The following is a 27,969-nucleotide window of genomic DNA, read 5'->3' on the forward strand; positions in this document are numbered from 1 at the left end:
GGGGGGGGCATTCCTGTCAACCGCTGCTTACAGCCAATAGATATCCTCGCATTCACCGAGATTCCCACGGTTCTGCCGCGCCAAGCCAATAGAGGAGAGCAATCTGAGAAAGTGGGCGCGTACGTCGTCGGGAGGAAAATAATCGCTGATGTTCCCGTCGCTTGCTATTTGGAGGGCGGCGGGACGCTGCCGTTGTTGATGGATTACTAAGGGCCAATCAGAGCGATCCGTGGGACAGCGCCGTAGAAAGGTAGCCAATCCGTAGCAAGGCTTAAGCTGTCAATTTACTCCGGTTCTGGCAAGTAGGCGGGACGTTCGCTCGGCTGTAGTTCCGTCATCTCGCTCGTCTCCGAGGCTACAGGGGGCCAATGTTGATTTTGGCAAATTCCCGTCGTTGTCGGACCCCGCCGAGGATTCATTTTTAAAAGCTGGGTTCGGTAACGAAAAGTGGCAGGCTTTTGATTGAGAATATTGCATTCCCGTCGTCGGTATAGCTGTTTTTTTTTTGGGCTGGGGGAGAGGTGGGGAGCCGGGGGGCCTCGCTCGGAGGGGGCTGCAAGGAGGGACAGGAGAAGACTGAATCCTCCGTGTTCAGGCCAAATGCGCCGAGGTCGGCCTGGCAGTCCAGTGAAGCCCCAGCGAACCGAGATACCACAACGATAGCTCCCCGTGGATTTAAACACTATATCAGTCGCCGGTGGTTGATGACCGTGGAGTGAGTGAGCCCGCTGCACTATACCGTTACCGTCTCGCCGTGGCACCCCATCACCAGCTGTCAGGCTACCAAAGCTCAAAACCTCGGAGTAAACGCTTGGTAACTGTTACTGCTGGATTTAAGAAATACCGTTCAGACCTAATCTAGATTAGACCGGCTTGACAAGTCTGTAGGGCGGCCAAAAAGCCACGCTTCGCCCGTTGACAAGTTGTCATCATGGGCAACGCGCCCACGGCCAGGAAGGGCAGCGAGATGGAAAGCGGTGGGTACCGTCGCCAGTACACACCACTCCTGAGCAGCACCTGCTCGGTTACAGACTCATGAAATGATCAGAGACGATGTGATAATGCAGGCAATGTTAGCTTTACGTAACAAGCCATACACTGTTATTATAGGCCTATTCTTGCTTTCCCATTCACTGAGATCCACTTGTATTTCCATGATAACTCCTTGCTGCAAACGAATGAGCTTGTGCCATGCAAGCTCCAAAGAACCTACATTAGAATATAGGAGCATTGTATGTGCATGTAGATGAAAAGGAAATATCTCTTCAAATTAGGCTCAGGCGTAATGTTCATTGTTAAACTTTGTTTTCAATTTGATTTTAGTGGGTGCATAGGTAGGGTGAAGCAGGATGTAGAGCTTTTTCCATAGCCACATCTCTCTATGAGCTGCAAAACAGCCAACGGCAATTGTCTGCAAGGATCTTGGAATATTCACTGTACTGAAATATTGGCAACCTCCCAACACTGTCTGCTGTACTATAAGTCCAATGTAAGGTTGCTGTTATGAAGAAGAATGAACGTATGCTAATGTCTGAGGCCACTGGGCTGTTAGTTATTGAAGTAGTTAGTTACTTGGGCTTTTGTTTTTATAAGGACATATAAGGTACAGACTTTTTTATTTTTTTATTTCTAGCAACAGTGAGGCATAATCAATGCATATCTTAGTGTCTATAACATACTTAAGTCAGTCTGAGTTTGGCTGCCTGTGCTGGATACAATGTGTGTATGCTGCAACCATGCATTGCTATTGGAACAGTGTCCTATCAACCAGATATGTTTTTCAAAGAGTTTATGAAATATGATTTTAGAAGCTCTGAGGTATCCTAATATTTATTTTCTGTTTTCTTTCACTCTTTACACAAACTACTAAAGCATTTCTTGTGATTTTGTCTTCCACAGTCAAGGAGTTCCTTGCTAAAGCCAAAGAGGACTTTCTCAAGAAATGGGAGAACCCTGCACAGGTTAGTGTTCATCTAACATAACAGGAATGTGTCATATTTTCTGCATGAATTTGCATGCATATGGGGGTTTTTCATTCAAATTCTGTGTGACCAAATATATCAAATTTAAATTTAGGCTCTCTATGATTCCTCTTAAAAAATAACAGTCGTCATCGCTAGGCATGGGCCGGTATACGAGTCTGACGGTATGATAACCTTCAGCACAAAAATATCACAGTTTCACGGTATTGCAATTACAGTTTTAAAAAAATTTGTTTTAAATGTCTGGGTAAAAAAACACACTGCACACTGGCAGGGAGACGGATTACTGAACTGCAGTTTCTCTCCTTGACCACTCATGAAAAACAGCTTATACCTTAGGAACGGTATGACAGAAAACCTTGTTTTGAAACCTTGACTTTTTCAAACCGCGGTATACCTTAAAACTGGTAACCAGCCCATGCCTAGTCATCGCTATTGGAATTTTAACTTGTTTTTATTATTTATTGTGCACCACAAATTGGAATGTTTTTTTTTGTTCCTGCAGCTTTTTAGGTAAATGTATTTTTTTGTATATTTGTATGGTGACATGAAGCAAGTGGCTCGTAAAATATGTAGGGTGATGATTGAGTTTTATCATTTATTAATTTAGATTGAAATCATATTCTTCTAAGTCTTATCTTTTCTCACATTCCTGTTGTCCAAGTTATTTTAATGTTTTTGTTACATGTGTGAAGTTTTGTCAAATGTAATGGATAGCATTGCATTGAACATTAAATTGCATTACATTTTACATGTAATATTTTATATTCCTGTAATGTGTTTTAGAAAAAATATTCTTGTTAACATTTTTAACTCTATCATCCAGCCCTAGAAATATGATGGAAAAAGTTGGATGTATCCTATACAACGAAGCTTTAAGACATATTTTACAGACACAGATAAGGAAATTAAAATACACGTAAGATCTGTATCAAGGTTCTTTACATTATAGAGTATATCTATCTTTTTCTTTGACTCACAAAGTTATGAAAAATAACACACTTTAAAAAAATATATAAACTTTATATCGATGAGCTCAATCAGGACAGCTTTTACAGGCTTACAAAATAGTATTAAATATGACTGGGATCTATATTAATATTCTGTACAGTATATGTACAACATATCCAGTATGTACATATATGTATTGAAAACATAAAACATAAATACCATGTTTCCTATACTATACAGTGATTACTCTATAGTATGCAGAGTATGCACATATCCCACTCACATACATGTACACTCAGGCATTTGCTTGTCTGTACAAAAACATACATAATATAAAATAGACAGTACATGTAAGCATAGGACACATTAGAAAATAACCACCACATCCCTCACATCCCATTTTCACAAAAAACAACTAACCCTTTTTTTGTTTTGTCTGTTTAGAACACTGCTGGCCTGGAGCAGTTTGAGAGGTTGAAAACCCTGGGCACGGGCTCATTTGGCCGTGTGATGCTGGTGAAGCACAAAGAAACGGGACAGCATTATGCCATGAAGATCCTCAACAAGCAGAAGGTCAGTCTGGGTCAGGAGGGTCACAGTGGGATGGAGGGTGTTAAAACGTGACTGTCATTTCACGAAACTTGCAAGATGGTCATAGAAAATATGAAAATTGATATGGAAATTGTCCTAAAAGGGCTTCAAACATTTGTGGATATTGGAGAAAAAAAAGCCCCCTCTTTGTATGCTGGTGTAAAGATGCAGAGACTCAAATACAGGTGCAAGCCTTTTTCTCCCTTTGAACCTCTTTGAACCAGCTTGTGCTGAAGCAGGCATCAGCTGGAGTGGCAGAGCTGAGGTTGTGATTTTCCATGTTGACTGATTTGGGTATATGGTGAGAAATAAATTATATTTTCCTCAGTCTGCAGCATTGGTCTTTTCTAGTGTTTGGTGAACTTGTATATTTGCACTTTCTCTGTGTGCTTCAAATGAGAAGTAGAATTGCTAAAAGTGTTTTAGGTTAGCAACAGCAGTGTGTAACTGGTTCAAACAGAATTAAGTCATATGAAATGTGTGGGTTTCATATGGTAACAAAATATGTTTTTAAAAGAGTGTTTCATTCTGCTAATTGGGTGTGTGGTTGTGCTAATTGGGTGTAGTGTTTTGAAAAGCTGGTCCCTGTTTTCAAACTAGTGCTTAAGCAATTGAAAACTGTAAGAGTTCCTTATATATTCTCTCTCTCTCTCTCTATCTATCTATCTATCTATCTATCTATCTATCTATCTATATATATATATATATATATATATATATATATATATATATATATATGTATATGTGTGTGTGTATGTATGTATATATATATATATATATATATATATATGTGTGTGTATATATATGTATATATATATGTATATGTGTATATATATATATATATATATATATATATATATATATATATATGTGTGTGTGTGTATATATATGTATATGTGTGTGTGTGTGTGTATATGTATATATATATTATTTTTCTCAGACTGTAATTTTTCAGTTTGTTCCGCTTAGCACTATAATTACTGTATATTTGTGTGTGTGATTACCAAAAGTGCAAAAACATTTGTTGACTTTTTCCCAGTTTCACAAGAATAAAATGTTTAAACATTTTGGAAATATTGTATCTGTCATCTGGTAGGGCTGGGCAATGTATCGATATTATATCGATATTGTGATATGAGACTAGATATCGTCTTAGATTTTGGATATGGTAATATTGTGATATGACATAAGTTTTGTCTTTTCCTGGTTTCAAAGGCTGCATTACAGTAAAGTGATGCACTTTTCTGAACTTACCAGACTGTTCTAGCTGTTCTATTATTTGCCTTTACCCACTTAGACTTATGTCCACATTACTGATTATTATTTATTTAAGTATGAAGATATTTTGTTAAAGCACCAATTGTCAACCTAGAATATCGCCGCAATATCGATATCGAGGTATTTGGTCAAGAATATTGTGATATCTGATTTTCTCCATATCGCCCAGCCCTATCATCTGGTATATCACGTTACCTTTAAAACAGTAGTGTGCCAGGTGAACATAACCAGCATAAAAAAAAGATATGCTTTGAATGTAGATGCTTGCAGATGTTGGCCATGCAATACATTTAATGCCAGGCACTAAATACATTGCAATACAATAAGAATGTGCAGCCTGAATAAGGCAGATTGTGAAGTTTCAGAGCATCTATAAACTCCTAAAATTGGAAGAAGATGTGTTGATACTGGAGTAAAGATTATGATGGTGATAAAACATCATTGGCAAGTACTTTTTACAATATTGAAAAAAAAAAATTATTCTTATAATAAGACCAATATCTAAATCTTTTTCATTATTTATTTGTTCATCAAAAATAAAAAAATATTATTCACATTTATACAGAACTAAAAGTATGTATATATCATTATAGAAAAATAACAGAAATAGCTCAAAGATATAGCCCAAAACTTTTCCCAACATTACTTTTTTTTTTAAGTACTGTGGCCTCTTGGCCTTCTAAGTTGGCTTTTTTTTTTTATCCAAGCCAAAATAATGTTTTTCAGTTATTCCTGAGTCTAAAGAAGGACGTAGCTTAGAACAGTGTTATTCTTGCATAGAAACAGAAAACATGTTCAACATGTTAAAGTTTTAGTGCGTAACTCGAGTGAAGATAATTACCTCTTATGAAGAGTTCATCATGTTTTATTTGAATCCTCCGTGTCGTCCTTGGCTACTAGCAACTGCGTGGTGGGGGTGAAGCGTGAAGGCTTGTGTCATGTGGGTGCACCGACATAATTGTTGTCATTACTTAGAATTCATAATGGGGGAGAAAGAAACTAGACACTATACAGTAGCTTTAAAGAGACCTAAGATTATGCTGCTCTGATAAAACAATAGTTTATTCTTCTTAAAACATGATTTTGTGGACGGGTTGGCTCAGTGGGTAGAGCAGGTGCACATATACTTGGAGGTTTATGCCTCGACGCAGAGGTCCAGGTTCGAATCTGACCTCTGATGATTTCCTGCATGTCTTCTCCCTCTCTCTCTCTCTCTCTCTCTCTCTCTCTCTCTCTCTCTCTCCCCTTTCTCAACTAGCTGTCCTATCAAATAAAGGCGGAAAAGCCCAAAAAAATATAAAAAAAAAAACATGATTTCTATTTTGTTATAATAAAATATAAACTCTCCTTCTCCCGCTCTCTTTTTGCCTTTCAGGTGGTGAAGCTCAAGCAAATAGAGCACACTCTGAATGAGAAAAGGATTCTTCAGGCTGTCAGCTTTCCTTTTCTGGTGCGGTTAGAGTACTCGTTCAAGGTACTGTGTGTGTGTGTGTGTGTGTGTGTGTGTGTGTGTGTGTGTGTGTGTGTGTGTGTGTGTGTGTGTGTGTGTGTGTGTGTGTGTGTGTGTGTGTGTGTGTGTGTGTGTGTGTGTGTGTGTTCCTTCCATCTGCTCATCAGCTTGCCCTACATCCCCCATTAACAATTAAGTTGCTATTTGTCTACATTTTTGTAAAGTTCGTCCATTAAAAAACTAAATCAATGTTTTACCCCAGCACACCCAGTTTTCTTACCTATCACGTGTGTGGACGACACTTCGAACAAACTCGTTATTTCCAAACATGACCTGACCCTTACAGTCTAGGTCAGGGGTCTTCAGCATTTTTTAGTGCAGGGACCCCTTAGCTGAAAGAGACCCGCAGAGCAGGGACCCTCTAACACATATATTGTATACAAATTTAGTTCCATATTAACATGGACCAAATGGATGGATGAATAATTATAAAGTATATTATCTAGACGTGTTTCAGTGTTAAACATACATGTGGAAGGCACATTAAATCCTTAAGCGTATGTGTGGCTGGCTACCATGATGGGATACCTTACTTAGTAATAAGCGTATCATCAATGTTGTGTAAATTAAATGTTGTTTTTTTGTACAAATAGGCCAATTAATCTTTGCTAATAAAATGTTGCATTCATGTTAATATATATTTTCAGACGTATTTAAATAAATAAAAAAACTACTCCAAAATAAATATCAATCAATAATTTGGTGCCTCCCCCTGCAGTAACTCTGAGGACCCCTAGGTGTCACGGACCCCCTGTTGAAGATCTCTGGTGTAGGTCATTACCTTGAATAACATTCTCTATAAAGCTTTATATTAGAGAGTCTCACCCTGACTGCCAAAGTCTCTTATTTGTGTATTTGTATGTAAAGGTTTCTATTTGTGTTTATTTTGAGGTAATGTGGTACATTCCTTTTTCAACTGAGAACCCAAACACTGCATATTAAGTTTAAACCTTTGACTTTGTGTGGTGTCAAATATTCTTTACTTAAAGGGAAAATGTGCCACCTTTTAATGTGGATGTCTAATCAGTACTGATTGTATGTAGGGCTGGGACGATATGCTTTTGTCCCGATTCAATTCTTTCACGATACATGGGTGCTGTTTCGATTTACATTTATTGTGATTCTAGAAGTATTGCGATTCGATAGTATTGTGATTTTCTTTTCCTTCTTTAACAAAAACAAAAGTTGAATAATATATTTCTAGAGACAATATATCATGAGGCCTTTTTAAAAACGTATTGTTTTCTAAATATAATGTCAGTCAGTCTGACATTTATTTAATTTGTAGAGAAGTACATAACATGTATTTTCTGCATTTTGTGCTTCCCCTCTGTTTTGCTGGAAACAGATATGTTGTAGTTGCCATCGGCGGTACCATATAAACAAAAAAATATTTAGGTGAATCATTGGTAAAAAAAATAAATAAAAAATATCTAGGGAAAAGAATTAAGTTTAAAAATCGTAACAAAAAGTATCACGATACATACAATTTCCGATTTTTTTCCCTACCTCTTAATATATAGGGTATTGAAGAAATACATTCCCCAGTTTGTGCTAAATTGACTGAGTAAGCAAGTTCTCCTGCTCGCAGAGCTGTGGCAGCTGTACCTACATGTACCAGGATGCATTGCACGCAAGGGGGCATGTTGGCAGCTCTCACTCCTCCAGAGGCAGTCAAAAAAAATCCCCCTTCTGGCCTTGTTTGTCTTTTCCAGTTTATCTTTGGGATCCTGGAGAAGGTCTCTAGCACACCTCTGTACAAGTAAACGTGCAATGACTCACATACAGCCCCATGAGAGCTGTCATTGGTGACAGTATCCAGCGAAAACTGCCCATGCTGCGTTCCTTGCAGCAGAATTATTTCCTTTCTGTTGGTATCGGAGGTCAATTGGAGCAAAGGCCCCACCAGTTGGTGTTGGCTTTCTGCAGCTCATATCACCCCCGCTGCAGCCTCTCTCTGGCTGAACACAGATACGGCTGACTACCTGAGTCAGTCAAAACACTGTAAAAATAATTCTTGCCCATAACATCCTCTCGCTGATCAAAACGTAGCTAGTTTGCAACTACCCTTTCTGCCAAAGGTCGGCCGTCGGGTTGGTGTGTCAGAGCCTTAAAAAGAAAAAAATAATTGCCTTAGGCCACAATGTACAAAAAGTTGGATAACTTCCAAAACTGAGGAAATAATAAAGTGTGAGGAAATTTATTTATAGATTATGAATTTGTCATATTTACAAAACTAAAAGTGTATTAACATTTATCCAGTATAAAGCAGTTCTAATGTATATATTGCATATATATGGGCGTAAAATGTCATATCTGTCAATAATTGATTTAGTACCTATTGTTGTTTTTTGTAAAAAAAAAAAAAAAACCTGCTATCTCTTTATTCTGGTCAACTCTTGTCTAGGTAATTCCTGATGCAATAATCTGTCAATTTACAATCTCATCCTGATCGTCACTTTCATCATTATTGACTATTAATTCTATCAGGGGTGTGTCATCAGCAAATATAGAGTGAAATGAGCCACAAATTCACAATCTTCTTCAACATTTTCACACTCTATCTTTGTTGTTGGCTGGCTGTACCCGTACAGGCTAACCCATCTGATGGCCATTCTCCAATTAAAGCCTTATTCAGGTTAAGCTGTTTAGATGCTCATTGGATGCCTTGGATTTGAATATCCTTGATGCCTCAAATAAACCTATTAACAGAATTTTCCTGTCCACGTGTCTTGCCCTGCTCACTGAGAAGAGTCCACAACAAAAACATATTAACTTGGCTTAGTTAGAGTTATTTGACTATTCGAATTGCATTTGCAGGTGTCAACCAAGGGTTGATGCATAGATTGTACAAGTGAGGCTGGCTGCAGTATAGGTCATAAATCCCATCCCCTCCATTTTAGCAGATGGAACATGGGCCAAACAAAAAAATCAAAGTACACATACAGTTTTTTTTTCCTAAAGATAGTACTTCTTGGCAAGCTGATGTTTGTTCGAGTCTTAATTTTTTCTGATAAGTTTGGTTTTTATTTGTTATTTGATGCTATAAAAACGAGGTGAAACATCATGATTGAATGTCTGTGATTGACTTGCGATTGGTCTGGCGGGTGTATGGGCGGGGGGTTTGATACCACGCTGCACTGTCCAATCCCTACTGCGCAGACTCTGGCTCTGAAATTACAAAATGGCAGCACCCAAATCTAACTTCACTTTTGTACAGTCAGTGGAAGCAAGTGGAGACACGTGGTCCATCTTTATGTACAGCCTATGGTGTCAACCGATAAGCATGTGAAGAATGAAATCCTCCTTGACAATATAAAGCTAGTGTTATTTATCTCGGTGAAAGGGTCTAAAGAACATATGATTTCTACACCAGGTTTTGGAAATATAACACAATGTATAATAGACACATAGTATGGTAATAACTGAAATAAATCAGTGGATTTGTTTCATATAGACCCACAAAATACTGCTTCCATGTCGTCTAGTTGCCCATTTTGTGTGTGTGTGTGTGTGTGTGTGTGTGTGTGTGTGTGTGTGTGTGTGTGTGTGTGTGTGTGTGTGTGTGTGTTAATATGTATGTATGTGAGTTAGTGTCACTAACAGGCCCTCTGTCTTCCCTTCCCCAGGACAACACTAACCTCTACATGGTGATGGAATATGTACCAGGTGGAGAGATGTTCTCCCACCTACGAAGAATTGGCAGATTTAGGTTAGTGTCTGAGCAATGGAGTTAACATGAAGTTTACTCTCAATTCAGCTCTGTTCTCCTCTTTTTTATTCTCTTGTAGTCAATTTTATTTTATTCTAAAGAACTCTGTTCTCTTCAGGTCTGTTTAGCTATGTTGAACTCTGTACTGTACTCTCCACTAAACTGCTCTCTTTCTGTCAATCTCCCTGTGTGTGTGTGTGTGTGTGTGTGTGTGTGTGTGTGTGTGTGTGTGTGTGTGTGTGTGTGTGTGTGCGTGTGCGTGCGTGCAGTGAGCCTCATGCTCGGTTCTACGCTGCTCAGATCGTTCTAACCTTTGAGTATCTGCACGCTTTGGACCTGATCTACAGAGACCTGAAACCTGAAAATCTGCTCATAGACCAACAGGGCTACATACAGGTAAACAACACCTGTTGCAATAACATACAAAAGCTGATCATAAATTAATTACTCAAAATGTCCGCATGTATTCATATGATTTGTCTGCAAAGGCCCACATAAGGTCTTAATTAATCTTTATATTGTACATCAGTGGGAGTTCCCAAGTGGTGCTAAACAATGTCACCTACTCTTGTGATGGCTGACATTAATCTCGCATTGCCAGACCTTCCTCCACAGCGCTGCGGAGGAGGGTCTGGCTAGTCCACACTGCTTTCGGGATAGGAGATTTCTTTAAACCAATCACAACCGCCTTGAGGGGCGCTAAGCGCCGGACACATTGACAGTGCTTCTGCAAAATAGATCCTTGAAGGAACTTGTTTTGGTGGAACGTGTATGTTTAAAAGTCATGCAACAGAAAACTCAGATTCAACAGATAGTCTAGCTAGCTGTCTCGATTTACCATGCAGAGATCTGAGGAGCAGTTAACCATAGTCCTCATAGATCGACCAGAGTTTAAAATGCCAAGAAAGCGGAAGGTGTGGGACATCTAAAAAGAAGGACATCCGGTTGAATTTCCAGCAGTACCTGAACAATCCCGTAAGTGGAACGCTGTCGATATAAACTAGCTGACATTGACATTGATGGCTGCTGTATTTCTAAACATACAGGCTGAGCCAGCCCGGTGTGTTTGCTGGGAATTCTCCTCACCCCTTAAATTTTCCGCCTACAGCCAAATCTCCCTATAATTTCTTGCTGTGTCCCATGGTTTAGTTTGTCCAAAACCCGAGTTAACATCGGTGCAGCATTTGAGAGATGCCAGTGCATTTGAATTCATATTTATTTGGTCTGCACCTACAATTATTTTCATGATCAGTTCATCTGCAGTTTTTTGCCCCAATGAATTGATTTTTGGTCTTTAAACAACAGAAAACTGTGAAAAAAGGACATCACAATTTCCTAGAGCCCAACATGATGTCATTACATGTCTTTTCTTGTATGACCAAAGCCAAAGACATTCAGTTTACAATCTAAGACAAAGAAAAGGAATCTGGAACCATAAAATCTTTGACAATTTTTGCTTGAAAATAACATAAGGAAGGAATAATGTCCGACGAGGTGTCTATTAATTCCTGGATTATGGACACCTCGAAGGGCAATATCTCGCTTATAATACCATGGTCACTTACCAAAAAAATTAAATATTTTCATTCGTTTTGCAATCAAATTCAAACATTTTTCACATGCCATGACTTATTTTCCCTGGTAACACCTGGGGGTTTGACTAATACCTGAAACAAGTATTCCCATCCCATAATATTCTTATGAAATGGGAATTTTGTTCACTACTCCAGTAAATAGGACGAACCTTAGGCACGACTTGGCAATGGGAGATGTTTCTAATCCACTCAGCTCACAGAACCCTTTGGTTCAGCTATGAGCCAGAAAGCTAAAGTTTAGCAGTGCATTGCATGAAAATAAGATGACGGATTATTTAAATAAACAGAACATTTTGAAAGGTATTGGTGCATATTTAGAAAGATGGGTGTCCCAGAAATACAAACAATATAACTGTGTTTGCCCCACCCCTCAATCCAAAACATACATGAAAGTGTCTAGAAACTATCAACAACTACCCAGAGAGTGCACAAGCGCAGCTATGATGCCAGTGTTTATTTTGCAATTTTCTGCGTTTGCTGAGTTGTGTGCTGGCACACTTAGGCTGTCTTGTAGCACAGATGATGCTGCCCTCTAGTGGTAAACAGATCCTTGCTCTACTCCCCCTCTGTGGCTCTGTCTAAGATTTGTCTCTCCTTTCTGCTGCCTTTCATCTGCTAAAACTCAGTGGGGCACTTTGAGATTGTGTCTGCTTATTTTGTTCGTTGTCTTACTCTCATTATTTGTCATTGCTCTTTCTTTTCCTCTCTCAGGTGACAGATTTTGGCTTTGCCAAACGTGTAAAGGGCCGGACCTGGACACTGTGTGGCACCCCAGAATACCTGGCCCCAGAGATTATTCTCAGCAAGGTGAGCCACCATAGTTTTTATCTTGTGAACTGTCCGCTGTGTTTCCTTTCAAAACGAGATATTCTGCTTTTGAACAAACAGTGACACCAACTTGTTGCACAACACATTACAACACTTTTCTTACAGGATAGTTGTTCATTTGAAGAATTATAACACATGGTTGCTGTTATTTCAGAAGTATTGATTCAAAACTTAAAGTGGTATTCATGGCCCTACCAGCCAGAGGATGTTGATGTAGGATTTCAAACCACGCTGGGCATGTGGGTTAAAGGAGCATCTATGGAGCGCACACAACTCAGATGTTCCTCAAAACAAGATGTAAACTGTGAAACATGCCTCAAAGGACATTTTTAAAATGTTTAACATGCTGTTGTTAACTACTGCATTTGACAGTGTATCACGTGGTGGGGAACAAAGCTGTGCAAATATTTGTCAAGGTTCGACTAGATGTTGTTTGGTGCTATGTAAATACAACGTGTGACGATCATCATGTAGGATGCCCTTGAATAGTTCTCATCTTCATAATATCACAATTTTTTTTGACTAATTCATTACTTCTAAGGACATGCTATATATAACAATCATATATTTTTCCTCTGAACCTCTAGATGGGTTGCACAGACTATGTTAGAAAAATAAGATGTATAGGATGAATGAAGTTTAATAACGCAAAAAAACAAACATTTTCAAAACATTTAAAATGTTATCTCGATTAACTGTCTATAATAATCTCTTCTTTTCTCTCCTTTCCTCCTTCCTTGTTACATCCACCAGGGGTATAACAAGGCTGTAGACTGGTGGGCGCTGGGCGTACTCGTCTATGAGATGGCAGCAGGGTACCCGCCTTTCTTTGCTGACCAGCCCATTCAGATCTATGAAAAGATCGTATCAGGGAAGGTGAGCCTGACTCTCTGATTACCACTTTGTCCTGCATTTAATATCTATTTGTAACATTTGGAGTATACCCACGCCTCATCCATAGTCCCTGACTTCTTTCTTCTGGTTTATTGTAGAAAATGTTTCAGTTTGGTTTATTTTCATAGTATAGCTCAATTTTAGGAATAAACAAAACTGTTAGAATTAATCCTCAGCAGCAATTTCAATTTTGGGTCAAGCATGCCTCTGTACACTTTGAAGGCAGGTACTTTACATAATACAGTATGATAGACAATTCCAATTTAGAAAATACTGCCTTCTGTCTTACTTTACTCTGCTGACTGATTTGACTTTTTTTTCAGGCTGATAAAGACATATTCAGTTATTTTTCTTTCAGCCAAATTTATCTCTATTCTGTGCTAATAATATGCTTTTATTTACAGACACTCTGTAATGATTCTGTTGCATGTCAGGGGTGCACACAAGGGGGCAAAAAGATGCACATTAAACACAAACACACCCACTCATGCAAAGGCCTTTGCTATAGGCAATTAGTCTATTTCGTCTGTTCCAACCACGACCACCTCTGTGTCACAGTTTTTAAAGCATATTTATGTTACAAGGTATACTATACTGTATGTCCCATTTTCTATATGAGGTTCATAAGCTTTAGAAACAATGTTTTTAAAAGCTTTAAACAACAAATTATATTGCAACACCTTTAGTGAGAAGCCATGGTTGCTGTTTTTTTATTTTTAGTTTCCTGAGATCATTTTACAATCAGTGTTGATGCTGTGATGTTTACATTCTTAGAATTTTATGTTGTTTGATTTTCTGTTCGGTCCAGCCATGTTGGATATGTTAGATAGCCGTACAAAATAAGGCTTCTTATTGAATTTATTACAGACAGACTGTTGTAGCAGATGTCAGAATTGTAAAATACATCACTTCTTCCGGCCACCACATGGGGCAGTGGTGGCCTGAAGGTTAGAGAAGCAGGTTTGTCCCTATAAATCTGGGTGGGGCAAGTGAATGAGCAGCACTTGCCTCTCCCTCATTTAAACCACTTCAGGTTCCCTTGGGCAGGCCTGTGTGAATGTGAGTAACTGACTGAGTGTCAACAAGGCATTCTCAGCCACACTTACCTGCTTTAATAAAGGCTAAAATAAAATAAAAAGTTTGTGCCTGAAGATTTTACCAAGGAAACACCCATCACTGGCTATTTCAATCACAACTGTAATATATGTCATGAACTGACTTTCAGTTTAATTATTCTTGTGTTATATCAAACAGCAGGTATATGAAATTAGATATTTATTTGAATGTACATTTTTTCTTCAGCACATTTTGCATTTTTTTCCCCCCCAACATTATTCGTCAATCCACACACTCGCACCTGGAAAATGACTAGTTGAGGGAGGTGAAGCATTAGTTACTTACTCTTTCTGTACAGATGTATTTAAATTGCGAGAGATTCATAGACTGCATCTCCGAATTCTACTGCTGCCTCATTCTTCTTCTTGCCTTCTGTCTCAGGTGCGTTTCCCATCTCACTTCAGTTCAGACCTGAAGGACCTCCTGAGGAACCTGTTACAGGTGAAAGCAAATATCTCAGTCATTCTGATGTTAAGGCTGCCTTTACTTTGTGTGTTCTGAATTTATTCTAATCTAAAAGTGAGAAAAATGTGTCGCTATTATTCTCAGGTGGATCTAACAAAACGTTACGGCAACCTCAAGAACGGGGTCAATGACATTAAGGGACACAAATGGTTTGCAACCACTGACTGGATTGCCATCTACCAGAAAAAGGTAAGTGTGGCTGTGAGTTGTAAACTTTGTAGATGTGTTAACTTCCCTTCTGTAAAGTTCTCTTCTTAACTGACGCTTTTAATTGTCTTCAGGTGGAAGCTCCCTTTGTCCCCAAGTTCAAAGGACCAGGCGACACCAGCAACTTTGACGACTACGAGGAGGAGGAGATCCGCGTCTCTTTCACTGAGAAATGTGCCAAGGAGTTTGCGGAGTTCTAGAGTTAGAGAGCGAGAGAGGAAGAAAGAAGGAAGTAGGGAAAGTCAAAGGTAGGCTGGTCAAGTGGGAGACGTGAGGAGAGAGTACTGTCTCCTGTCCAATCACAAGCACCAGCTACGAAAAGAGGGGGGGGGGAATGGGATAGAGAAGGGAAAAGAGCAAGGACACTGACAACCAGCAGTGTTGCCTTTTCTGTTGCGTTTCTGTTGTATTTTATTTATTATTCTGTCTTATTTATGGATCCCTTTACAACGAAGGTTTGCTTCAGATTCATGAGTGTTGGGAACCCCACTTATCTAGAGTTGCCTCTAGACATTTTCACCCAAGATCTGCCCTGCTCTTTTATTGTTGAATTCATAATTTAGTCACTTTTGGGCCACATCACAGAAATCAGTCAGTCTGTTCTAATCTCCTGCAGTCTGTTGGTCATCACATAAAGCCCATTGAGTCATACAAGTTGAGGTCTCAGTCTGCACAAAGCTTTCTTAAATTTAAACTGATAACCGTCTAACTTGCTCTCTCTTTGGTGAGCAAGAGGAGCATCAAAGTGACCATTTAAATGAATTACACATATGTGCGTAAATAACTTTTATATTTTGCAGTCCTTTTTCTTTTAAATATTTAAATCTTCACCGTTTCATATCATAGACGGCATACGTCGAGTCACTGGCATGATTGGCCAAAAGAAAAACGTAAGATGATGCATTGTGTGCTCAAACAAGTTTCGGTCAGAGACAAATGACACTTGTTGCTTGTAACTAGATAGTAGTGACACCAATGATATCATGTCAGGCTAACAAACAAGGAAATTTGGATAAGGGAACGTAAATATCTCAGTTTTAATGGTGTTGTGAAGGAACACCATAACATAATGGTATCTCAGGTTTGAACATATCACTTAATAAGACATTTTATCAACATATAGCATTTGGATTAGCAGGTAAAGAAGATGTGTGCGACACTTGCTTATGATATAGATTTGGGAATTCAAAGTTCTGGTTAGCACTAAGAGGAACGCGCAGGAATACCAAGACTTTCGGTTAGCGTATTCCACAGTTTCCCCTTCCAGAAGATTTGGTTTTGCTAACTCAACATCTCTGTTTGGTATTAAAAGCACTCACTGTCTCGGCTCAGAGCTCACTTCAACAGTCAAGTTGATGCAGCATTTTGAATCAATCGTTTGGCCTTTCCAACTCCAACTAAGGGAGACTATCTGAGGCAGACTACCTCAAACTGCTTCTGGCTGGTGGTCAATGGAGCACTTTGACATGTCATTTAAGGCAGTCTGGATAGTGTGCTTTATGGTCTTTTATAGAGACCTGTGTTTATGTTCATCTCCCCAGCACCCAGCTCTCCTCTTATCACTTGCAATGTTGGACCACATGTTTTACATGTGAAAGCAAACTATTTTAATCTCTGTGTTTACATGCACAGTTTAATTTAGAATTGTATGTGGTGGTGGTGGTGGTGATGATGGTGTAAAGATGACTGCTTCTCCATGGAACAAGTTTAAGGTAGTGCACCTGGAGTTGATTAGAACTAGTACTGAGAAGAGAAAAACATGATCTTAGTGCACAGTATACAAGCTGCCTGTACAGTGCACGACACATACAGTAGCTTTTCAAGTGTTCAATGCCTCCTTATAGCTCCAGAGCTATGATGGCAAAGGACTCAAGCAATGCCCAAAATGGTGGTCATTGTAGGATTTGGTCATTCAGAATTTATAAAACAAAACAAAGTGACACTGGTGTCTGTTTCAAACATTCAAATGCCTTTTTCATAGCTGTTTAATGTGCGACCATAATAAAAATATTCTGTTTTGGTTCAGACAGGTGCTCTGGTTTTCTGCGATTGCTTTAAAATCCAGATATTTTTGATTCACACGAGTCCTTCCTGTCCAAAACAGTTTAGATATGGGGAAATATAGTTCAATATGTACAGTATAACTGTGCTGTAATATTACATGGCCCCAGGTTTACTGTTTGCTAATTTGATTTAAAGACAAATTAATTTCCGAATATGCACCATGTCAGCACAGCATTAGAAGAATTAATGAAGGTCTTAAAGGGCCATTCATTCAGTATTGCACTTCCATAAAACTTGCAAGAGATGTGCAGCAGAGGCCTAGATATCCAAATTTTATGCCGTGTTCACGTCATATGGGATGGACAGTAGCGATGGGAAAGATTACCATGTCCACTTGTGAGCGTTGACACCATCTGACAACTTTTCACAGGCTGAGGAGTAGTCCCCTTTACTAGTTAACTGACTTTGCATGTAAAATCAATGGGGTCCAGGACCTCTCTGACGGGGCCTCAAGATGAGCTAAAGAAACAGGATCCATCTAAAGTCCCTTCATAGTGTCAGCTGATATTGTGCTTTAGTAATGTATATTCCCAAACAAAGTTCATTTTACACAAATTACCACAAACAAGCTTCCTCAGTGACCCTGGGGCTTTTGGGGACCTGGGGCCCGGGGCAGTTGCTTAGTTGGTAATACAGCCTGGCCAATTTCCAGAAAAAAGGTTTTTGACTGATTGGTTTTCTATCAAAGAACTGAGTCACATACAAGGCAACAGACTTGTGACTAAAAGGGTTCATCCCCCCCTATATACCCCTACTTTTCACATTCATCTTTCTCATTGAGAGGTGAAACAGCTGAAAGACATTTCATTGATCAATCTGAAGTCAAAATCATATTGGCAGATAGACGGGCCTGAGCTGCAAGGTGGATACATACTACTTGTAGTTGGTTATTATGGACTTATTTACCAACCTTTATTATTATTATTATTATTATTATGACATTGTTGTAAACCACTTGTTGAGACTTCACATTCGCTGTATTTCCTCCATGTCAAGTTTAATGTTGACTATATCATCATGGACAAAATGTTTGAAGTTATGATACAATATTAGTCTGTGTCTCCTCGATGTTTTTTTGCAGTAATACAACTTCCTCTCAATGCAGGCACAATGCTGGTACATACTGTCGCACTTTTTAGGGAAATGAGACCCCAATGTAAACCATGTTAACCCCCGCCACACACACAGACACACAGACACACTGCAAAAGGAAGCAAGTCACGGGAACAGTGACATAAAAACACGAAGTGTAATATTTTGCAACATGAGTATCATTCCAATAAAGTTTTACTTGTAAAAATGTACTGAACTTGGGTGTGCTTCCTGGATGTGTTTATTTGATAGTTCAGCTGCCGCGAGTTTGGGAAAGAGTGATGTGTAGGAGATGACATATTTGAAATGTAGCGTGAGCGTTGTAGCCTGGAGGTCAGACATCCATCATCACTGCCGCCTGATGCGGAATGGAGCCGCCATCCACCCATCTGTTGACCGCACGGCTCAGTCTGATTCGCTATAACGCTTAAAAACACGACTCTCAACAACTCAACCATCTCCTCTGCTCTGTGGTTGGACTGCGCGTTGGTGTTTCTTTGTGTTCAAATCAGATTGTTATACACGAGACTATCGACACTGCGAACAAAGAACACGGTGCGTTAAAAGACAGCCAATTCCACCTTAAATGCCATTTGCGTCTGTGGTGGAGACCTGGGCGCCATCTTCGGTCCACCTTAAGCGCACAATGTGGTCAACGAACGAAAGCGTACACCAGCCAGGCTTCCGTCCTTATTCTCCAGCCGGGGATCGCACTCTGGCTTCGCAGCTTTGACACAGCGTCACTTGTGAAACAGCACAGGGGGGATAAGACGCACTCGGGCCAAACCCCATCCGCACTTAAAGCAGAAGAAGATGTCCGAGCCCAATAAGTACCGAGAGTGGATCCTGGAAACGATCGACTCTCTCCGCTCGAGGAAAGCCCGTCCGGATCTGGAGAGGATTTGTCGAATGGTCCGGAGACGACACGGGTCAGACCCGGACCGAACCAGGACAGAACTGGAAAAACTGATTCAAGAGCAGACGGTGCTCAAAGTTAGCTACAAAGGGTCCATATCGTACCGAAATGCGGCAAAGGTGCAGAGGAAAAGCAGAAAGAAGAGTGAGTTTACGGCCGCTGGGCAGCAGCAGCAGCAGCAGCAGCGGAGGCAGCGAGGGAGCGGACCAAACACGACCATATGAACAACAACGGCGACAGTGCGCACAGCTTCACCGACCAGGAGGAGGGAGATGAGGACTCGGAGCCCAGCCCAGATTCCCACACTCAAACACCAGCCAGCACAACCGAGAAGAAGCTCGAGCCTGCCGCCGCCAGCCCGAGTAGCGGAAACGGGTGCCTCAGTTGTTGCGCAACAACGGGCTGCGCTGTCGGGAGCTGCTGTAAAGAGGAGAAAGCAAGTGCGCCGACAGACAAGGGATTAGGACCGCAGGGAGTGCGGAACTGCCCTTCGCCCGGTCTCTGTCACAGAACAAACGCACACGACGCCGGCGGCGGTGATGCCAGCAAGTTACCGCCGAGCAAAGCCGATGCAGTTTGCGGAGAAAAGGAGTCGTGTTTGTCCGGAGATGACACCCAGAACAAAACTTGCTGTAGGAGCGCCAGCAGCCTCCCGCAACAACAGAGGCAGAAGCAGACTGAGCTCCTCAAGCCCAAACTTCAAGTCGGAGGAGGAGGGGGCACCAAAACTGCGGGGAACTACGCCAACTCCGACCTGGGCGACAGATTGGTGGCTTCTGTCCGCAGCCTGTCCGAGAAGAGCATGCGAGGGGGCACCGCGACCAGAGGCCACGTGAAGCCGCTCGGGCTGAAGGAGATTTTGGGCTATCTGAGCAGCCAGGACCGGCTGTCGGAGGAGAAGCTGACCCGAGGCAAAGTCAAAGTGGTCATGGAGAGAGAGGTGGCGAGGGGCAGGCTGCGCAGGAGCCGCTGCGGGAACATCACTCTTCCTCTGAGGGGGGTGGTGGTGGAGAAGCCGATGCCGAACAAGGCGTCCGCTGACAGTCTTGTAAAGAGCGCACTGCAGGACACGCACACGGTGAAAAAGGTGGGCGCTGCACTGCTAACTCAGTATTTCCAACATGTCCCGGTTGTACAGGGCGCCGAACAGCGACGGCTTGCCGATAAATTAATGATCACTGGTTAAAACCGCGCACACGGCACCAGGATGCGCTCGGCTTCCATCTCCAGATATGTTTGTTTCTTGTTCAAACCCGATGTTTTAGATGTAAAAGTGTTTAGGAGAGATTTCCCACATTTAGGAAGATAGGGTAATTGTTGTTTCATTAATTGCCAGCGGGATGCGACCGTGCCTGGCGTGTGTCCTCTGTAGCCTCGGTTAATGTGTGTGTGTGTGTGTGTGTGTGTGTGTGTGTGTGTGTGTGTGTGTGTGTGTGTGTGTGTGCGTGTGCGCGTGCGCGTGCGTGTGTGTGTGTGTGCGCACGAGCGGGCGGGCGTGCGCGCGGCTCTGCTTCCTGCACAAAGGAGCAGGCGGCTTCCCCGGCTCCCAGGATGAGCGCGCGCACCGTAAAGAGCGTCTCTGCACGGATCGAGCACGGGCCGGTTCTGTTGTCGTTGCCAGTGCCACATCTCACTGTTTGTGGTCAATAATAACATTTCATTTCGCTCTCAGGAACTTTAGCTGCGCGGAACAGAGCGCGGAGTGTCTGGGCCTGCCGCGCAGTAGGCGGTGTCTGTGCAAACTTGAGACGTGCTGCTGCCGCTCTCATCTGGGCGCTGCTCTGTCGCGCAGGCCGGCGGCGGCGACGACTCAGCCCAAACAGCCGAGCATCACGTCTGTTCGTGTAGCATATAGGCTATATTTCATTTCGTGTGGCACGTTTCTGACCCCGCAGTTTTGTTTCCCTCTTCCCCTCGCATCTCTCGTTTCGTGCCTCATAAAATCCTTTGTATCATTTCTGACAGCACGCTCTCCTCCCCCCCTCCCTTGTGGATGCAGACTTGAGTAGGCTAAGTAAGTAGGCGGCTATCGGTATTTCTGATGGCCTATCTGTGTTTTTCTCTAAGTGGGAGGTGTTTGTCATCTAGCTACTTATTTTTTTAGGCTACCGTTTAAAGCTCTGATCAGCTAGGTTCCAATGAGTGCAACCTGAATGAGAACTTCGCTCAAACTCAAGTGTTGCCCATTCATCTCCGATATATATATATATATATATATATATATATATATATATATAAATAAAACTTTATCTTTTATTGCAGCCGCCGGCCCCTTCTCTCCAGGAGAATGAGCCGATGGAAACAGCCAGTGACGAAGAGGAACGGGAAGAGAATGAGGAAGAGGAGGAGGATGATTCCCGGAGTTCTGAAGAGGAAGGAGGACCTACCCCTGTAGCCATGACAACCGAACCAGAGCTCATTGAGAAAACCACAGAAGATGCTGAGATCCAGACAGCATCTAAGGAGGAGAGCCCCCAGCAGCAGCACTTTGGCAAAGGTGTGCGTGCGTGTGTGCGTGGATATAATGATGTGCAGCGTCTGATTTAAAGGTTCTAGTTATCACTAGTAACCGTCCTCTGTTAAGGGGAGAGGGATGGTATAACACCTTTTGTTTGAGCATCAGTAACTCAGTGGTTGATTGTGCTAGAGCTCTCAAATTTTGATACATGGTACCCATATTTGTTTACTGCAAATACAACTTACTTGGATATCTACTACACAATCACAGATTATGTGACATTGTTACAACCTACCCCACTACTGGGGTGAGTTGTGTCACTAACTGGGGATAGATGTAACAATGAGAGGTAATTTGCTGAAATAATATTCATACTTATGCAACAACATCATTGAAGAATAAAGTAAAAGCGCCTTAAAATAAAGTAAACAAGCCCTATTTCTTCTAAAACTTAAAATTTAGCACAAAAAACAATTGCTTTGAATGTGCTCGTGTATTTTCTCCCTGAATGTGCATGTTTCACATAAGGGTTCAATCACTGTCACAGTTGTGGCAAATGTAGATGGGTTCCCTTGGGTTGCAGGCTTTTTTTGGTCCCAGGCTTACAATGTACTACACATTAAATGAACTACAGAAACACACAACTATCCCCACGCCAAGCAGCCATTACATAGCTAACTGTTTTAGCATGTGGGTTTTAACGGGCATGAATGCAAAGCATCAAATTAAATGGAAAAACTACTTTTTTCCTTAGTTTGTGTAGTCAACCATTGTATCTACAATACAATGAATTCTAGGCAAAAAATAATCTTTGTTACTTTGGTTTTTGTTTTGGTCACTTGCCACTTCTCCTGAGAGCTCTAAAAGGAAATGGGAGTGTACGATATTAAAGACATCACCGCTGCAAATTGGTCAACCAAGTTTTACAACAGTCTCCCCTAGCACTATCATGACTACTACTTCTACTTTAAACTTTTGTACTTTTGTAAGAAAATGTTTTCTAACTCTTACTAATATATTACATAATTACTTTACTGTTGACCTCATTAACGGTTATTTAAATATTACTGTTTTTGTTTTTTGTAATTTGTTTCTGATGTAAAACACTATTTTATGACTTTTTTTAAATTACTGTTTAAATACATTTTAATGCATGTGTGTTTAATTTTAATATCAATACTATTGTTCAATATACATTTTGACTACTACTCTTACTACTACTACTACTACTACTAATAATAATAATAATAACAGAAGTAAAAGCTGGTCTTTAATTTTTTCTCTTCACTCTTTTTGTCTGGGTTTGGCTGCTGGTCTCACAGGGATGTGCGGGCTTGATTCCCTAACCAGGACGCCGTGTCCACCTGTTCAGGGAGCTACCCTGTCACAATGTAACAGCACACACTTGGAGGAGAGAGCTGTCGTCCCTGATCAGCTATATACGGAGGCACAAGTAAGTGCAAGCATGTGCATCTGTCCTGTTTGGTTTTTATTGTTGTATGATGTTCCGTGCATTATCAAAACAGGTCAAAATGACTCTAACGCCAACCATGAAATACAGCGCCCTTCGTTAGAGTCTAACTGGGGACCTTTGTTGCATGTCTCCTGTCATTTCTCTACTACGGTCTTTAACCCTCCTGTTGTCCTCGGGTCAAATTTGACCCATTTTCAAAAAGTTTCTATATCAGAAATTTTGGTTTTCTTTCAACCAAATTAAAAACAAAAAATAACGTGGATGGTTCCGTACAACTATTACTCTTCACAAGTAAAATAAATGATCAGATGATCAGTTCACTACTTGAATTTGGGTGTTTTATTCAATTTTATAGCATTTGAAGATATTTCTTTTTTTTATTTATAAAAGAATGTTGAAAAAAGTGACAAAAATGTCGAAAAGACACCCACACAGTTGGGGAAAAAAAGTTTTAATTTAAAATTTTGACCCAGAATGCCGTAAAAATCTTCAAAAACGTGGGGGAAATCCCCCACAAAAACGTCAAAAGGCGCAGAAAAAAAAAATTGACAAAAACATCCGAAAAAGTGACAAAAAAATACTTGGAAAAAAGTGACAAAAGTGTCAAACGTTGAAAAAAAAAGTTTACATTTTTAACCTAGAAAATCATAAAGTCGCATGGTCGATGGGAAGACAACATAAGGGTTGATAAAGGCTAAAAATGCCCCAGATGTGGGATATGTTCTAAAATCATATCCTATCATATCATTGTAGTTTTGTCATGATGCGTGACACAGTCAGCTCCTTTCATCCTTGAGTTTAGGTGGAGGTCATAGAACTCTGATGCTTTCAACATATTTTCTCTGCCACTCTTTCTAGTCATGTTGGCTTGTTCCAGGGAGCAGATATCTTATTTTTGTCATGTATATTTATTTGCATCTTTGTTTGACTCCCTCTCTTCTCTCCACCTACATAATCAGATGCAGCATGACAGAAACAACCACAACTCCTCAGGCTTTAACAGTGAGTTCTGCTTTTCAGATAATATCAAAGTCTGTGTGTATGTGTTTGGTGGCTAGCAATGATGACAGGTAATCAGAATGTACTTAATTTGTTTTTTGTTTTAAATTAAAAATTAAATTGCTTTTAATAGTGTTTAATTTGTTCTTAAATTTTCTTGTTTTGTCTGTCGTGTGATATTCTATTGCTCTGTAAAGCACATTGGTCAGCTTGTCTGTATAAATAGTGCTGTATAAATAAACTTTGACTTGACTTGACTTGACTTGTTTTTCCATTGTAGGCTTGGAGTCTAAGACAGAGGTTGGAGTGTCGTCCTGCCTGCTCACACCCACTGCCTCCCCGAAGGACTCCGGCACATCTGAGGAACGAGGGATGAACGGAGTTAGCAGTGGAGGGTAAGTACAGCAGAGATACTGGAGAGCCACTAACTGTGCTGTTTGGTGCTGAGCACCTTTTCAACGCTTTCACATTGTCCCACTTATACAATTTTATAATGAAATTATTGATTATACCGCTATAAGTAAAGTGTAAAAGTCTGACAATTAAAAAAATAATCAATACGTAATATCTGATTCTCCTGTTTACACTGACAATGACGACAATGTGCAGTCACAAGGTTGTAAAATTAAAGTTAAAAATGTATTCATCACTAAAAACATGGAAATCCATCAAGATATGGCAACCAGTTCTGGCCGCGGTGGAGCCCTCTGGACTGAACTTTGTCTCACCCAACTAACAACAGGATCTGACTACAGCCTGTTCTAGCAATTTGAATATAACTAGGCCTTCATGGTGGTGTGTGTCTGTCTTGTCATTATTTTTAGGTTATTTTATCATTATTTTAGGGGTATGTCTCCCTTTGTTTTTCTTTATTTTTTTTAGTATGATGTGTGTATAGTGCGAGCCATAGACTGTATATGGTGCGAGCCCTGCTGTGTTTTTCCTTTTCCAGTGGGAGCCCGGTGGACTGGACAGTGTCTGATGTGGTCAGTTATTTCACAACAGCAGGTTTCCCCGAGCAGGCTGCTGCCTTCAGGACCCAGGTGAGCCTGTTATCCCCTTTAACAACCACTAGAGGCCACCAGAGACAAGGAATAATGGCTGTACTTGAACCTTTAACAGTTGTAACCTACATCTACCTACCCACTTTGCTTTGCTCTCTTCATTAGGAAATCGATGGCAAGTCTCTTCTCCTCATGCAGCGTAATGATGTTTTGACTGGCCTTTCGATCAGACTCGGCCCCGCCCTGAAGATCTATGAGCGTCATGTAAAGGTCCTGCAGAAAACACATTTTGAGGATGATGACTGTTAACAATGAAAATGCACATAGAGACTGTTATGTCTGTATCTACACATAGCTCAAGTAATCCTATAAAAGTGTATGCATGATATACTATACACTTCACTTTTCATCTCATGTCAAACAGCACACATGCACGCACACACACACACACACACACACACACACCTAATTTTCTCTCGCTCTGGCCCTCTGTGACTGCTCTGGTTCAGAAACAACACACAGAAATGAGACTGGATTTCCTGGATAACAGGGATTTTCTACCAAACCGAGCACAAATGTTGGAGGGAGAAAGTAGACTCATACAATTTTCAGATACAGAGGTTAAAAAAAAAAGTCATGCAATCATGCGTCCTTTTTTATTTCCAATGATCAAGCACTTTCTCGACTAAACTCTGCAAGATGGTTTGTTTTTAAACTGTTATTTTGTGCTGACCTTTATGCACATTTTGAAGAAGGTCTGGTTAATTATGTGTGGAAGTAAATTTCATTTTGTTCTTTTGGGGCTGTGGTGCAACAAATTAGAAGATGACCAGATTAAACACATTCCCAGAAGCTGGAGCGAATGGTTGGGATGCTGACCCGTCAAATATCCACCCCATATGTCAGACTAGAATCCGGAGCCGGGTTCACGGCCATGTGCAGAAGGCCGTAGGTCAAAGCAATAAACTGATAAACTAATTTCCCTACTAAATTAAATTAAGACTGGCGATGGTAAAAACATGGCTGCATTAAACTGCTCAGCTTGTTTCACTGCAGCAGAAGATGTTTGCCTGCTGAAAGGATTCAATTATTACAAGGAAATCTTTCCTGGAAAAGTTCAGCAAAGAGTATACAGTAAGAATACAAAAACTTCCATTGAAATAAAAATCGCAGAGCTGAGATGCTGTGGCTTCTTAATGTGGCAGAACTCGTCAGTCAGGCTCAGGATAGTATCTCTGGACTAGGGTTGGGTATCGTTTGGGTTTTTTCCGATACCTGTGCTAAAATGATACTTTTAAAACGGTGCCGGTGCCTGAACCGAAATATATATAATATATTTATAATGTATATAATATAAAATATAAAAAAGGAGCACAAAACAACAGTTGGCGACATTAAAGAATGGCTTGTTTATTGCTAAGGCCATATGGTCAAAATGAAGTGATTGATTAATAATGTAATAACAATAAGTTATAATAATGACTTATTTCGCCAGTAAATCACTGGTTAACGGCAAAAACAAACACCAGATGGGAAAAGGGTATTTTACAATAACTTAAAATACACCACAAGGCTGGCGAGTTTCAAGTGAACGGTAGCTGCAGTCAGACTGTTACGTCCCGGTGTTGGAATCCTCTACAGGGAAATACAGTCACACTTTACACCGCTTAACGTAAGCTGTCAGCCTTTTAACCATTGTTCTTATTCGGTCTCGTTACTACCGTTTACGTCGGAACCGGTGCCCTATTGGCACCGCGTTTCGGTACCCATCCCTACTCTGGACAAATGAAAACGACTGACGATGTCCTCGCTGCTGTATATTTCCTACAAAGGTTTTTTTGGGGGTCATTTGGTGCCACTGGTCAGCAGGTGTCACCGATTGGTACGGTGGAAACATAACTCTTAGTTCAGAGTTACAATAGAAAGGCTAGGTTTTTAGGCTTAAAATAAGTCTGCAACTAACACTACAGACCAATCTAAAATATATTTATGAAACTGGCCTCATAGTCGGCTGTAGAAATGTTGATCAAACATGCCAGCTAACTGAACTGAAATCAGCAGAGAAATCAACTCTCAACTAAATATTATAGTGTATATATTAATAATCAGTCAATTTTATACATCAGCCTCCATCTGTACATTTTTTTTTTTAATGATCAATGATGTTATTGCAGGGTAAAGCTGAATCAATCAAGTAATCTCATACCACCAGCATTTTGAACTGTTTTACCGGTCAAATCTTAGAAACCAAATGCTGTCATAAACACATATCTCATTCCCACCTTCACTGTAAAGGGCATACATTCCAGGTTTGGCATCTCCTCTGTGCATGCATTATAAAATGACTGTTTGTTTTCATATTTGTATGTTTGTATTCCCTTTTTTCAACATATTGTTTTCATTTTATGAAGGTTTTCAGTCCACTCTCCACTCCCTGATGTTCACATCAATGTTTCTTTGTGCATTTAAACCTCCTCTACCTCTTTCCCCTCATTTTCCCCTTCCACTTTCTTTGCAACTTCCAAGAACACATTTTCAGGTTATTCCACTTAGTTGAAGCTGTATGCTATGGTATTTGTTGCCCCTGTTAGCATTCAGATCATTTCATTCTCATTAGTCAAATCTGTAGGACAGCTGTGTTTGAGTCCAAATTATCACAAGGGTATTGTAAAGTGTGTCTATGCTCTTGTTGCTTGTCTCAAGTTCTTTGTTAAAGGAAAATTTTAGCAATAAAAGTTTGAATTAAAATACCACGTGTCCATTCAGAGAGAGAGAGAGAGAGAGTGTGTGTGTGCATGTTGCATGTATAAATAATGTGCATGTTTGTGAGGGT

At 40.4% G+C, this 27,969-nt stretch overlaps 2 protein-coding genes across 2 annotated transcripts; both read left to right on the plus strand.

Moving 5' to 3' along the window:
* On the plus strand, nt 1-18,497 carry LOC114565306 (cAMP-dependent protein kinase catalytic subunit alpha). Its single transcript, XM_028593268.1, has 11 exons — nt 1-977; nt 1,900-1,961; nt 3,378-3,506; nt 6,178-6,276; nt 9,942-10,024; nt 10,294-10,420; nt 12,331-12,426; nt 13,201-13,323; nt 14,839-14,898; nt 15,007-15,111; nt 15,204-18,497. Exons 1-11 carry the CDS (start codon nt 932-934, stop codon nt 15,327-15,329), a joined length of 1,056 nt encoding a protein of 351 aa, XP_028449069.1. The 5' UTR covers nt 1-931; the 3' UTR covers nt 15,330-18,497.
* samd1b (sterile alpha motif domain containing 1b) lies at nt 18,498-26,446 on the plus strand. Its single transcript, XM_028593282.1, is given in 8 exon segments — nt 18,498-19,427; nt 19,430-20,288; nt 21,464-21,698; nt 22,982-23,112; nt 24,093-24,135; nt 24,413-24,527; nt 25,085-25,175; nt 25,302-26,446. Coding segments are annotated over 8 exon segments (1,947 nt in total). The 5' UTR covers nt 18,498-19,098; the 3' UTR covers nt 25,446-26,446.
* The last annotated feature ends 1,523 nt before the right edge of the window (nt 26,447-27,969 follow it).

Source organism: Perca flavescens, chromosome 2 (assembly GCF_004354835.1).
Source record: "Perca flavescens isolate YP-PL-M2 chromosome 2, PFLA_1.0, whole genome shotgun sequence".
Classification (NCBI taxonomy): Eukaryota; Metazoa; Chordata; class Actinopteri; order Perciformes; family Percidae; genus Perca; species Perca flavescens.

Excerpts from the sequence above, each read along its gene's own strand:
- LOC114565306 (XM_028593268.1), top strand. The coding sequence starts at position 932 with ATGGGCAACGCGCCCACGGCCAGGAAGGGCAGCGAGATGGAAAGCG. Across the intron at positions 978-1,899 it reads GGGCAGCGAGATGGAAAGCG|TCAAGGAGTTCCTTGCTAAA; the intron begins GTGGGTACCGTC and ends TGTCTTCCACAG. Across the intron at positions 12,427-13,200 it reads CAGAGATTATTCTCAGCAAG|GGGTATAACAAGGCTGTAGA; the intron begins GTGAGCCACCAT and ends TACATCCACCAG.